Source organism: Apis mellifera, linkage group LG12 (assembly GCF_003254395.2).
Source record: "Apis mellifera strain DH4 linkage group LG12, Amel_HAv3.1, whole genome shotgun sequence".
In the NCBI taxonomy this organism is placed as follows: Eukaryota; Metazoa; Arthropoda; class Insecta; order Hymenoptera; family Apidae; genus Apis; species Apis mellifera.
Genome location: NC_037649.1, coordinates 9,026,770 through 9,042,005, shown reverse-complemented (window position 1 = coordinate 9,042,005; position 15,236 = coordinate 9,026,770). Strand labels below are relative to the sequence as shown.

Sequence of the window (15,236 nt, the reverse complement as noted above, 5' to 3'; positions counted from 1 at the left end):
TTTATTGCCGCAACATCACGATCTCCACCCGTTTAAACTCTCTCCAGAGGGAACAATATTACAATTCTCGTTACTACTATCTTATCGCCAACGTTCACAATCGTTCGTCATTTCCAATATGTGCATCCTTTATATATATATATATATATAAACCCGTGATAAATGATGAGAGGAGGGGGAAGAAAAAAATAATAATAACAGAATAATATATTTGCTCTCTTACTTCGATAATTTAACGACTTGAAAGTAAAATAGGAAATATATGATCGCACATCCCGGTGATTATCCGTAACGATAAATTTTAAGTGTTAAAATTTAGAATGAAAAGTAAAATCTTCTTTTTCACCCGATGAACTTGACGCGTATATGAATTTCCAATCTTCTCTTTATTTCCATATCTCTGATAACCATCCATCCACGTTTCTCCACGATTCGTTTTAACAACTCTCCTCATCCTTTTATTCCTCATCCTCTGTGAAGAATGGAACCTGGCTGGCTATACCATCACGCGTATCCGTCTAATCAGAATCACGCGCCGATCGCACGATTGCATTTTGCATTGGATTCCTCCCGAGGAAGGGAGGAGGGAGGAAGGAATACGCGAAGAAATCCGCGGGACGGAAGGATGAAAGTCAATAACTGTCGGCCGATGGTTGGCGAAACGGCTACCGGAGTGGCTGGCGAGCCTGCCACCGGTTTCAACGTAACCGTAATCTCGGCGTGGATTCAACCGTGAATTATGGACTACTTTTATGCCGAGTTGCACGAACAAGAACCGCCCGTGTCCTCGCACATGCTCCTATCCTCAACACCTATCCTCCAACTTTCCCATGGATAGATAGACTTGCAGCAGTTTTTCCAGAACTCCCTGGAATAAAAATAGCGGGGACATCGCAACAATGTTAAATCGTGGAAAATTGCGTAGAGAGATTTTTGCGAGAAGAGTAGAGATAATGGTGATAATTGGTCCAACGAGAGGGAATTTGGAATTTCTTGCGAATGAATTGAGATGTTCTTAAGATTGCGTCCAGTTTGCGTGGAGAAATTCGATCGATCCTGGGATAAAAAGAACGAGGAGTATTAAAATTCTTCAAGGTTTTATTTTTATCACTCGGAGAATCGAAATCTGCTAGTCGAATCGGACAATTTAACCTCTCCTGTCATATCCTATCGTCAAATCCTTGTCTTCACCTTGATCCACGTGTAAATTCTCCCATCGGTTGGAAAAATCGTATTACAAGCGAGGCATCTCTCAACTTTCTCGCGGACAAGCGTATCTGTATATATTCGGTACAACTTGTCAGCAGTTTTTAGCCTTTTATGCACGACCTATTTAGAGACGAACACGCGGCTTTATCGCGGGCACAGCGTTATCCTCCCGTGCTCGTCAATCTTCGTTATTTTTCGCGTTTCTTCGCGCTCGCGTGTGCGCAGCCGCGAAAGCGCTGCCCGCGCCAAGGTGGTTTGTTCTATCTTGCGGATGATCGATGAAAAATTCGATTCGTAATCCAACGAACGAGCGCGCGTGATGGAAGGCAGGTCGTCACGATTTTCTTTTTCTTTCGCGCGATTACGCAACAGAAACCGCGGAGATTTTATTAGCGTGGAAATTTTGTTGTGACGATTGTTGTGGCGGCCATTGCGGCCTTCGAGATTGGAATGGAATTTGCATAGAAAATTACGCCGCCGGTTGTATCGACCGTTTCCTCAACTGTAATTCTATCGTAGGTACTACCATTTTCTTTCTTAATATCAATTCCGAAGAATGTTGAAAATTTCGTTACTGCGATCGATCTTCGAAACTCGTAATTGCAAAACTGTCAATCTCTTCGAAGAATGCTATTTTATCGTACTATTAGAAATTCTCAATTGTCGAGAATTATACAAAACGAAACAAAAAAGAGTTGATTCAATTTAATTTCTAACACGATTTTGAACGATACGAATATTTGAAACGTAGGAACGGTTGGTATTCCCTGTATGGAAATGATAAAGCGGCAATAAAGGATTTTCGTTCGACTGTCTCACGGATACGATGTGACACTAAGTAGCGTGCTTTGCATAACGCGACACACGATACACTGTCGCGTATCATAAATCGAGTCTGGAGAAATGTCATGTAAATTGAACGGGCAGTTTGAATCCCGTTCGTCATCGATTCAGCTGTATCGATCACTTTTACTGAGAAGAATATAAATGATCGCGATTAGCGATAGCACAAGAGTCAAGTTTTACTACCGCTGTGGCCTACTTTGGATGGATCGCGGGAGCAAGATTATTATTTTATTCTTCGGAAGCGGTACAAGAATTTCCAATTAACGAGCGCGCGAAATGGAAGAACGTTCCGGGGAAAAAATTATATTCAAATCGTTTCTTTTTTACATCTCACAAAGATATAAACGATTCCGACTATAATTCCGACCAAAGGTGTTAAAGTTGTTGAGATAGCACGATCAAGCACCCTTCTTCTATCCACCTCGTCCGAGGTCGATATCCTGATATTTAAATATAGAAGTGAATAGCTACGTTGAATATAAAGAGGGGGAGAAAAGACGAAAGATCGATCGATGATTTTTATTTAATTAAACACAGAGAAAGAATTTTAAATGTAGAAGAAAAATATCGCGTGGAGCAAGTTCCATTAGGTAAGACGCACGATCGTTCTTCTTCTATCTCGTTCCAATAGAAAGGATGACATCTTCGCACGCAATAATCAACTCAGTAATCGAGAGCACGGCACGGCAAAGTAGAATCGCAGGATTGCATCCTTATAACCGATCGCACAATACAATTGCAAAACATCCTCGACACGTCATCGTAATACACCATTACGAAACGTAGTGCTCGCACGCTATATCCGTTTCCAACGTCGGAGTCGCGTTCACTCGGTCGCTACCCCCATGGCACAGAGGTTCATTTACTCTTTAGAGACAGTCGCTACTCCATGAATTCCGTGAAAAATGTTATTCTAATCTCGAATCTGACCAAGCTTCCGCGCGTACTTGGATCGTGTTTGGTGTAAAACGTTTACGTAAGTCGGATGATTACGAGGAAAGGAAAAAAAAAAAAAAAGGAAAAATAAGCGAGGAGATGATCTTTAATCCCGACAATTCTCGCGTTCTTCCAGGAATTGATTTTTATTTTCTTTAAGCGGTTTAAATTAAATTTTCCATTAAAAAAAAGAACTTTTCAATTATTATGAAATAATCATGAATTATCGCGGAATTCTCCTTAATCTTAGTTTGAAGAGGAACAGAGACGCTCTCGATCGCGATAAAAGGTACGTGGAACAAGGAGAGTGATAAATAATCCGTTTCCCCCTAAGAATGCGAAACGGGTATGATTCTTATTAAACTTTGAGCGTATAAGTTTTTCCTATTAGAATATTTAGCGAAGATTCTTCGCAATTACACGTTAACACGTTATAGAAACCGACGAACCACGACGATGACGACGATTATCTTGCTTACTGTGCTCCATCTCTCAGAATACGATACGTAATAATTCCACGATATTATTACTATCCTTATATTGTAATGTTCGAAGCTTCTAATAATTCAATCCGAACCGATAGAAAGATAACTTTCTCGAGGATTAATAGAACACGATTATCGTTCGCCAAACCCGTTCAAATCTATCTATCGACTGAAAATTTCATTATTTGCGTTTCATTATTCGCGTTCCTCCTCCTCCCTGATCAAAATCACCGATCCGATAACGGTTCCAGACGCAAGATTTCCCCCTTCGGCAAAAGGAAAGAAAAAAAAATCTACACCCGTCCGTAAAATCGCGATAATGGGAGGGGAATAAAGTTGGATGCAAAGTCGGAAGAGCGCGCGACGATCATGGCGCATTGTTCTATGATGTATCGGCACGTGTTGAAACTTTCTACTATAAAAGCAGCGTAACGCGCGGGCTAACCAGAGATGGAGGCGATCGAAAATCATTTTTTTCGATCCGTGGACCGATAGTTCAACGGATCGGAAACTTCAACACGTCCGTCACCGTGTGTTTTAACTTTCCACCTGATTGTTTTTTTTTCTCTCTTCTCCTTCTTTCGATCGATAAGACGTTAATCTAACACTCTCGATTTTGCAACGGTTTTGCGAGGATCTATCTATATCTATCCATCTTCGAGAATATATAATTCCGTGCAAATAACTGGACAATCTGATCTTGATGGAACGTTTTGCCCCCGTTTTGTTTTTAGGTTATGTTATGGATTGTAGATTATCCGACCGGTTTTAATGGACTTGTTAAATATTTGCGATTTCACCGAGATCGATCGCGATTTCCATAGATCGTTGATACACTCGAGTCGGGTTATTGATTTTATGCCCGTTGAGATTTCTGATACTTTTTTCTTTTTTTTTTTTTTTACAGGGTAGCCCCCGTACGTAATGTATTCAACTTGTCCAGCCTCGCGTTTGATCGTTCGTTTTCTTGCGTCGTAGTACGTGCTCGCGTTTCGATTTTGTCGCTTTGCTCTCTTTCAACCGCTACTTAAAATCGAGAACGTGTACATGTGTGTGTGTGTTCACCTTGCGTATGAAGATTGTTTTACGAACGTGGCACGTCTATTTGCAAAGGAAAGTAGAAAATTATATCGAGCTTCCGTCCGATCGTTTTCGCCTCGGTTTTTTTCTTTTAATAGTCGAAGAAAATAATCGCAGATTATCCTTCAAGTCTCGTAAATTGTTTCATATGAATATTTTATATCGAATATAGAAACGTATACTACGCCTTGAACTTGTACGTGGCTCGCGAATATTTCTCTTCGGTGCGTAATGTTTAAAGAAGAAAATGTCTTATGAATAATATTTGATTAGTCGAGTCGAAGGTTAGCGAGGAATGTCTGTGAATACTATGAGAGAGTTGTGTGTATATAGGGAAAAGTAAACTTGGTTGGAATGTAAAGAGAGGAGAACTGTTCACAATGTGTACAACGCGACGTGTTGTAACACTGCGTGCAATTTCGAACGTGCCGCGTTCGTGTAATCCGAACGCATTTTCATCCCTTACATTCTTTTCCAACGTATTTCATATTTATATTTTTGAATATTTTACACGTTCAATCATCGAGGCATGAAACTATGAAACTTGGATAATTCGTAGCGAATTCGTGATGTCGCGATGAAAATGCAGAATCGTCTTCTGCAAATATTTACGGGTCTTCAAGAGAAATTGCACGTTCTTTTTACCGTGAGATATCATAATTACTTTTTCTTGGCAAATAAATTTTCATTCGATTCAAAGTTTCCACGCTTGAAAGGAAAAAAAAAAAAAAAAGTCGTTCGAGTCGGTCACGTACGAAACTTTCTTCAACTAGCTTATCGCTAGAAGAAATTTATCGGATATTTTTATCGCTGATAATCGCTTATCTCGATAACATTGATCTAAATATATTACCATTATTTACTTGCAAGAGTATCACAACAATAATTATACAGTAATAATAATAATAACAACGAAGATTTATTCGATTAGAAAATCGTGGAAGTTAAAAACAACGTAACAAGAGTTGTCCCGACAATTCGAACGTTTTCTTAATAATCCAGGTCACGAATTTCACGCGAAACTATCAATCGTCTGGACAATCGTACACGACATCGATACACGCACACACACATATCGCAGGAAAAATCCTGCCGGCAACAACAGTCCATCGAAAAGCCGAGAACAAGTTTGTTCCCCCTCCCTCCCCAACTTTATGACCCTCCGAGTCCATACTTTCCCGTTGTTAGAAATCGAAGCGAACCGAGATCGATTTAGAAAATCGAATCTTCCTATCCCGCTCGTCGGGGAAGCAAATTAGCCGTTATCCTTTTCCTTCTCCGGCTTTCGCGCGATTCCCCGCGCGCGTTGGCCGGAGGACGCAGGTGTGCGCGCGCCTCGAATCTGGAACCACGTTTCCTTCCCTATAGGTGTGTGGAAACGGCAATTACCGGTTTATCCGGGCGTAGATCTTCAATATCAGATATAAGGCCGTGCCCCTTCCGCCGTTGGCCATTGTTCTCGAGGACCCTCGTCGCGGCCGGGAAAAACTCGGGTTGGCGAGCGCGGTCGAAAGCGAGGCGACGACGGATAAAGTGGAACAATCGCGCGTAATCGTACGCAATCTATGGGAGAAAGTGGGCTAATGCGGGATGAGGATAGAGACGTCTTTGTTCCGTCGCGATTCCAAGCTGCTCGGCTTGGAATATCGTTTACGTTCGCGTTAATAAAAGTGTCCGTTTCGAGGAAATAATTTTTCTCGAGACGGAAGGGAAAGAGTTTTAACCTGGAAATTGGATCGAAAAAGTGGAATAAGGGGTTTGAGGAAGGATTTCTATTTGAGATCTACCTTCGAGCGATTTACGAATCTTTGGATTGCTGTAGATAGGAGTGGAAGTATATAAACTCGATTAAAGCATTCGTGAGCGATTTGAGTTTGAACTAGATAGGAGATAGGAGGCTCGAATATAATTCCATTTATTCGAATCCGTCACGGAGGGTCCGATTGAAATTTATGTAACGGGGAATTCATCGATTTTACCTCGAGCAAATCCTCCATTGATCGGAACGAAATTTCAGTTAGTCACCTGATTAACGTCGATTCAATTCACTTATGTAAACTCGAATGAGGGGAATCGAATAGGTAATTGGAACTTCCTATCCTTGTGAATCGTTCGTTCGACGGATTAAGATAATTGAGATTCTATTGTATCCGTATATAGATATATATAAATCCTTATTCGTACACGAGGAATAATAGAAATTAATCCAATTTGTCGACATAACATAAATCTCCAAACTTGTGTCAATTAAATGTACGGATTTTGCGAGGAAGGAACGTTTAGAGGATAAGAGTGTCGAATATTTTTCTCGTTGCGTGATGCGTCAAGTGTCAGGATAAACGAAGAAGGATGTTTCTTGCGAGAATGTTGCGTAAACTCTCGACGAGTATTCGTGTTAGATGGGAAAGTGGATAGCTTTGTTAAAGTAATGCCTTTTCTTTCTCCTTTTTTTTTTTTTTTTCCTTTTTTTTTTTCTTTTTTTTATAGCTCGAGGAGAATCGAACGTTCTGATCAATCGTTAAATACAATGATTTATCGCGGTAACTTTACTATTATTATTATTATTAATGCACCCAGAAGATTTTTTTTATACTTTATAACCCTATAATTTCATCGAAAGAGATTAAGTTCTTCGATAAACAAGCGGCACAATTTTTCCGTTTTGTCAATCCACTCGATTAACAAAGAATGTGAAAGCGTCGTCGTTTAAACACATCTGAACCAATTTTGTCGCGCAATTTCCAAGAAGGAACGGCGCGCGTGAAAATTATCCCGAAAAATTAATTTCCGCGTTCCGCTTTCTTCGCAATTTACTCTTTTCCTTTTTTCTTTTTCTTTTTCATTGTCGATAAGGCGAATTCATCATCGTAACTTCTAGGATCGACGATTTTCCTTCTCGCCCGGAATCATTTTCATTTCATTTTCAACGTCTCGCCACAATTCGAACGAATCTTATCGATAACGAATCATCACTTTTACCCGTATAATCATTTTATCAATTTCTAAGCCACTTTCATCAAATCCCTTCCAACGTGTCACCGTTAATCCGTTGCAACGGAATTGCACGTTGCCCCGTCATTCCATCCACCTTACGTCCGCCGCAATCGAATACACTTACATATATATATAGCGCGTGTACGCGTCTCGTTAAGAGAAGAAGGAGCAGCGAGTGAGATTTTCAGAAGAGACGCTCTCTCGGCGTAATGAGCGCGGCGTCGAAATGCTTGACTTGGTTCGCGGAAGCAATAAAGCCTTTCAACTGGTTTCTTTTGTACGCGTGTGCTTAACCTTTGCACCGAAGCGTGCAGGGTGTCCGTAGTATTGCCCTCAACCGTGATTTATTTCCTCGACCGGGGAGAGAAGAAAGAAAGAAGGATCAGACGGGATAAAGCGATCCTAATCCTCCTCCTAATCTTCCCGGAGAAGCTCCATCTCCGTGATACTTTAGAGAGAGGCTCTTTCTCTTTCTAGTAAGACTCTTTTTCTTCTAGTAATTTAACGGTGTGCATCTGTGTATACGAGCGATGGAAAAAAGAAAAATCTAAAAATCGTTGTGGAAAACCTCGACGACACTCGAGAGAACCGTACATTTGAGGATCGTGAGGAATCGAGGAAGAGTTAAGAGAGTTCAAAATATACATCAAGCAAGATTGTGCGAACAATGAAAAAAAAAAGAGATAAAAATCATTGTGGAAAAGCTCGATCTTAATTTATTTTCTTGAGATTAATTCTTTTCTTGAGAGAGAATGGAAGAGTCGATCGATTCGTCCTTAAACTCGAACGGTGCACGATAGATTCGAAAAAAAACAGCTAAAGGTTGATTAGGCGTGGAGGAAAGTGGAGTAAGCGCGTGTTATCGCCGATCTCGATCCAGCCGTGGGCAGGAAAATCGTGATCCCGGTTCCCACACGCTAGCTCGACGCGTAGCTCGACGATGCAAAGCGTCTCTCCTCGTCTCGTGCATCCTATCGTTTTTCTTCTTCGCTTGTTCGAAGGATTCTTTCGTTTTTCGCCGACGTTCGTCGAAATTGATGAATTTCACCTCGCTTGATTCTTAGAAAGGAGGAAATCCGTCCGAAGACAGGACTGAAAAGCGAGAAAGTGTCGGCTGTCTGCAGTGGGCCGAGATACTTGGTATCTCGCTCGAGTTGGGAACTGCTATATTTGTATACTTATTACGCGGGATAATTGACAGACGAGATAACCAGTTGAATCTTGAATCCTCGAGACCCAAGGCCGAGAAAGTAACCGAGGGGAGGGAGATGCTCGTCGTCACTCGTAACGGCGTATTAAATCAATTTGTTTCTCCCGTTTCTCGAATCTCCATCCGAGAATCGAAATAAAAACAAATCTCTTGACTTGAGAGATGATCGATAGAACTGGAACTTTCGACTAATTGGAAATTCGGCTCCTATCTTGTCCAATCGTCACGAATGCTTTTTCCAATGCCTCTCTATGGATTTCGATATTGAATTTCGTGATCCCCAAAGGGTCGAGGTTTCAGGACTCCGCCAGAGTGGCCACAGTCCTCCACGATTCTTCGAAAAGTGGGGTGGTTCGAGGTCTCCATTTTCCACGCCTGTGCTTCAGACGAAGAAATTTCCTTCACGCAAGTCTTTTTCAAGCTCGAGTATCTTGAGCAGAAGCTATAATCTGACAATATTATCGTATTATCGTGACACATTCATGCGATTGTAGATCGTAGGTATGAAGAAGAAACTCGTAACCTTTTCTTTTTTCTTTTCCATTTATCGGTGATTTATAATATATCGGTTCCAAGTTAATCGCGGTCGTTAATTGTGTTGTTATTATGCGTGCGCGCATAACGCATGACTTAATCTGCACTCTCAACTGCGAAAAGGAAACTTTCGGAAGATGATCCTCGATAACGGTATCCCCGGCCGAAACGCAATTTAAACCCCATAAATCGAGCGGGCTTCCGGGTACTTTCGAATATTATTCGTACGCTCGATAACCGATGTGTACATATTTGGAACCCGCTTTCCAATTTCGAATACCGATTCGATACTTATCGTTGTCCGATTTATTATTTTCATCCGTTATCGGTAGCTGTAATTATTCAAAAAATACTACGATATTTATATTTATAATATATATACGATGAATATTAAACGAATGTTAAATATACGTTGTATTTCGCATCGTTGCAACGCATTTCGTTACAGGTAAATTTTTGACATTTTCGGCAGGTACTCCAACGAGACATAGAGGCGCACGGTCGAATCGTGAGTTCGGTCGTGAAATTAGGGGACAAGGTGTACAATCAGCAGCAAGGTGAGCAGCAGCAGCAGCAGGGACAGGAGGGGCAAGAGAGGCAGGAACAACAGGAACAACGGGAACCGTCGCAGGTTTTGAGGACTGTGAAATCTTTGGAACGCAGGTGGCATTTGCTGTTTCTTAGAGCTTTGGAATGGCAGTGTCACATCGAAACTCTTGTATCTCGCGTGAGCAGCAAGGTGAGGTTTCCTTCTTTTTATTTCTAAATTACTCTCTTGTTGTTCATTTTGCACTTCATGCTTTCGTGAATACGAATGATGAAAATGGAGCGAGCAACAAATAAATCGAGTTTAATTTAAATCTCGAGATTACCCGAGATTATTAATCATGCAACTTTCGTTCGAGCCAAATCCGTCGTTTAAACTCGAGGATATATTTAAATCGCGGAGGCAATTACACGAAAGGGTAGAGTCTGTAATTTGTTTTTCACACCCGTCGCTGGAAAATTCGCAATAATAATTTCGCGCATTTCTTCGCGATGATCGATAATTTGTCGTTATTATAAAAATCTTAGGAATCAAGTTTTTGAAGAATAATTTCTTCGAGAGTGTGGCATTCTTCGATGCGTAAAAATTGGTGGAAAAATTCGTATCGTTGCTATCCATCGTTGCGTTACGTACGTGATACCGGTGATTAGCGATATCGAAACGGTTTTCTCTCCGGTTTTCCAAGATCCTTATGCTCTGTGATCTTCGGCCTTTCCGCCGCGGATATAAAGGAATTTGCGTATTCACCGCGTGCACGCGATCGTTTTAGTTACACGTTGTCCTGTTCGACTTTTCTACCAGCTTAATGGAATGTTGCACGTTTACATGCATTCCCGGTAATTTAATCATTGACAGGGATTTATGGGTTGAGAGAGAGAGATATTTGAACCGCGTGTTGATGGTGATTGCAGAGTATAGAGTCTATTAACTTCTTTCCTTTAATATAGAAATTTAATGACGTATCAGCTCAAGTATAATAATTTACTTTATTATAGAATATAACTTCAAAATTAATTTATCAATTATAAATTATCAAATAATTTATATACACCGACAACAGTTACAAACTTTTCATATTTTTCATATATTTCTGTATTCACTCTCGGTTCAATATTTTACAACCACTTCTCCACCGATCATAAATTCCAACCATCGAACAATACCATCTATACCGCATCTCTCGTAAATCCTATCTAAAGACTTCTTTGTCTCGGCAAGAGATTTCTCTATTTCTCATCGTTCCTCCTCGCATCATCATCGTCATCGTCGTCGTCGTCGTCGTCGTCGTCGTAAAATTCAACGCCACCCGATGGAACGAAGGGTCCATCCGGACGAAAGAACAAACGAATGCGCGCTTTGAAAAAAAGAAAAAAAAGAAAAAAAAAAAGATTTCACGAGAGACGCGTTCGGTTGTTGCAGATTCGGTCATTAACTCGAAAACTCGCGCAGCAAACGCGTTCCTTTTCACGCTCGTTCATCCTCTCTCGAGGATGCCAACGTGAAAGTTTGTCCAGCATAAAAATTGATCAATTTCGTGTCACGATGGATCAAACCTGTCTTTATTCCCATCCAATGTCCATCTTCCATATTTTTTTTTTCTCAACTACGAATCCTCTAATTTTCATCCAACTATAATCGTAATAATCTTTCGATACGTTTACCTTACATTTATATCCCGGTCGTATTAATATCGAATTAGACGAGAATAAACGGAAATTTAATTTTTATTCGACGAAACTTTTGGCAAACAAGGAATATAAAATTTCCACGATATTTTTGCGATCTTCCTTATTTTTCTTCCCTTTTAACACATCAACTCGAACGATCCTCGATATTTATCGAGATAATCTCGATGGACACTTCGTATTTGTTCCAGGCTAATCTTGCTCGAGGAAAGTTTCCAGTTTACCTTTACGATTATCGCGTGTATCGGTTGAAGAAAAAAACATGTTTATTTTTTTTCAATTTCTTGGATCGCTTTGTATGTTAACGAGAGATGATAGCCACTCTGACGGTTCCGTAATTTCGAGTGCAACGAGGAAGTCGGCCTCTCCACGTAGGAGGCTTGCGAGTGAATATGATAATATCACGGTGGTGCTCCCTCCAACAATTTTAGTAGTGGGTGTTCGCGAATGAGATGAGATTTGCGAGGCTTGAAACGTGTCTTGTCCAACATGATTAACCAGGCACCGGGAAATTATTTACTCGTCGGTTTTTTGCTTCCTTGATTTCTCCTTAAGTTCTCCTTAAGCATCATTCCTGCTTAAATATCGAACAGATGCAAACAATATTGTTGCGTCGATATCGTTAAAAATTGTGCTTATTAGTCGGGGAAGGATTAACATTTTTCTTTTTTAAATATTAAGCGCGTAGATAAAGGGATATGTGCATGAGAATAAAATGAGTTAATGGGGTGCAGTTAGTACCGCGTTATATCTTTTTTGCAAGGCTCTTGAAAGCGGCGAAAATAGCCGCTGTAAACGAGAGAGGCTGAATTGGCTTGCTCGCATAAAATACGTTCGATGGATAGAATTGTTTGCGACGGAATCAATTGTGCGCAGACATACGTGAATATAGGGATTTCTCAAGATTTCTTGCAATAAAAATAACCATTTAACCATTGTTCTCAAATTATCTATCTCAAACGTACGAATACGTTTATTGCTATTTCCTGAAAAAAGAAAAAAGAAGAATAATCTTTTCAAATACCGAGCTGCTCGAGTTGCTGCAATAAATGGAAAAATAGAGAGAGAAAATGTACACAATTTTTTCGAAATTAAAAGTAGGTGGATAGATAATATTTCGACAATTTCCCCTTTCTTCTAGAATCGAAGCACGCGAGAAACGTAGATCGATCCTGTTCCTACAATTTCTCGTTTCGAGAGTACCTGCATCGTCGCGCGTGCAAATTTACGATCGAATAAAAAGTGGGAGGAGAGGGGAAAATCGTTAATTATCCGGGGCGCGATAAATCGACGAATAAGACGAACAGCGCTTCTTGCCATCCAATTCCAATTTCTTTCCCTCTTTTTCTCCTTTTTTGGATCCATCCGTGTCGAAGCGAGAGAGAGAGAGAGAGCAACAGCCATTCATATCGATCGGCCATGTTTCCACGGTAAAACGATCCCGCGCATAAAGTTCGATTAACGTGAGCAATCAGCCCGCCGTATTGTACAAAGAAAGGTTTCACTCGAGTACGCTGGATGCTAGATGCAACGTGACCGGTACCCGCCTAAAACTTTCACGCGAGCCGTACGCGCCTTCTTCCGCTCTTGTCCTGAATCTTGCACGCTTCCTTTAACCCCTCCTTCCACGGTTGTTTTTTTTTCGAATTTCTGTTCGAACACCAAGTTTCTGAAGCGCTTCGTTTGCTTATTATTCGTACTCTCGTAGCGTCGACAGTTTACGATATTCGTAAGGGATGAAGCAAGGTCTATCTTTCTTCCGGCTGAAGATGTCAAGAGAAGAATTTTTTAAACACGTTCGATTTTTAAGTGTAAGTTGATGAAATCGGATCGACGTCTCGACGATGCGCGTAAATATCGCGTTTCTCTTCCGCGCAAATATATTATCAACACGCGAGCCTTGCCATCAATGAAAACCTAGGCCGATGTCACGTTTCACTCGAAGCCGAAGACGAAAGTAAAAATCATCATTCTCCGGAGTTCCCTTTTACCATCGAGCCTAGGAAGACTAGAACTCTTTTGCGAAAAATCCTTGGCGCGATCCTTCTTCCCCCGCGGCCACGCGTTTTCTCTCTCTGCAGATCTTCGTGATGCGTCTTCCACAAACGTGTTTTTCTCGTCTCTTGCGGCTCACCAACACGATCCTCGCCTCCATTCAACGCCGTGCTGCTTTTCATCGAGATACCGCGGGGGGAAAGCGATTTTTCCAGCCGCTTCCGGCCAACGAAAGTATCCCCGCTCCAGCTTTTTCGAAGCGAACGATAAACTCGAGTCTCGGCTCGCTCGACCTCTTGGCAAATCGGGTGACGCGATTATTTATAAAAACGTATCACGGAGTGTTCGAAAAATCTGGAAACACGCGTAGGATGAAGATAAAGAGGGGGAAAAGGAAGTTGATAAAAATAGGCAAATTCTCGACGGTACAAGGAACGGCTACAAGATTAACGAATTCGTCGTGAAAAATGGATCGTGATTAAGAATAAGAGGAAAAAAAAGAAGAAGAAAGAATACAGGAAAATGAGAACGAGAAGAAGAGAAATATGAGACAAAGAACACGATTAGCAAATTCATCTTCGGATTCGTGTTTTCAAATCCATAAATCGCAACGAAGAATGAGAATAAGAGGAAGGGTAATAAGAGAGAAACAGGAAGAAAAAGAAAAGATTGGATAAAATTTGAGCTGCCAAACTCATAGAAAAAAAAAAAGAAAGAAAAACGAAAAGAAGATTAACAAATGAATCAGGAATTGGTGATAAAGATCGGGAAGAGAAGAAAAAACTTTTACTGCAACGCTAGGAATCTTTTCGGAAATATCGCCACGGACTTTAGCTACTCACGATTCAAAATATCGATCCCTAATTCACGATAGAATTGAAACGAAAGTATAAATCTCGCCAATGTGACCAACATCACGTGATTCACGTTGGAACTGCGTATTAAATTCCTTCCCGAGTTGTTTCGTCTTTCGAAAAGCAGCGGGGAAAAAGGGTAATATATCACGTTATCGAGCTTGTATTCGTGTCACGAATCGCGTAGAATATTGTTATTAATCGACGTTAGTGCAGAGGCCAATCATAAATCGTCGTTTTCACTGTGGAACAATTTTCACTAGTGGAAATCGATGTCGATGCATTGTTGATAAACCTTGTTAACAAGGTTCGAGATTAACAATTAAGAAATTATTATTTTCCCTTCCCTGCTTCGTTCCCGAATTTATCTCGAAACGATCTTCGCCTTTTTTTTTTCTCTCCAATTTTTCCGGCGATAATAATTCGCGAAAGTTTATCTTCGGTTTCGTGAAAGCTGTGGCGGCCCCCACGTGTTCGCCACGCATTATCCAAGCGACACTCCAGGAACAGAATTTCTCGTTTTGCATACGCTTTTGATCGTTGGTCGCGTGACCAGTTCACGATATTCCCAAGGAGCTCGGGCCTAGTCCACGATAACTCAACCCATTCGAACCAGCATGTTTTCGTGTTCCCCAATGATTTGCACGCCCGGTTGATCGAGTAATTTACAAAACGACCGTAAATTCCTGCTCGTGCTTATTTAACACGACGTCAACCGTATATAAGTTGCTGGTTCCGATCCGAGGAGGAAAGCGTGCGAACGTAGGAGTGACGATCTTCTCTTCGATTCGAGACAGCCTTCCAGAGATCCTCTCGTCGCCCTCCTCCGTAGAAAGTGGTCCCAACTCCTTCTTTAATTGT

At 41.0% G+C, this 15,236-nt stretch overlaps 1 protein-coding gene across 1 annotated transcript in view; it reads left to right on the top strand.

Moving 5' to 3' along the window:
- Nucleotides 1-15,236, top strand: part of LOC726709 — a 231,047-nt gene that overhangs the window by 39,283 nt on the left and 176,528 nt on the right. Inside the window, 1 exon segment of the mRNA XM_026444488.1 lies at nt 9,767-10,033. Within this exon segment, the coding sequence (XP_026300273.1) occupies nt 9,767-10,033 (267 nt within the window).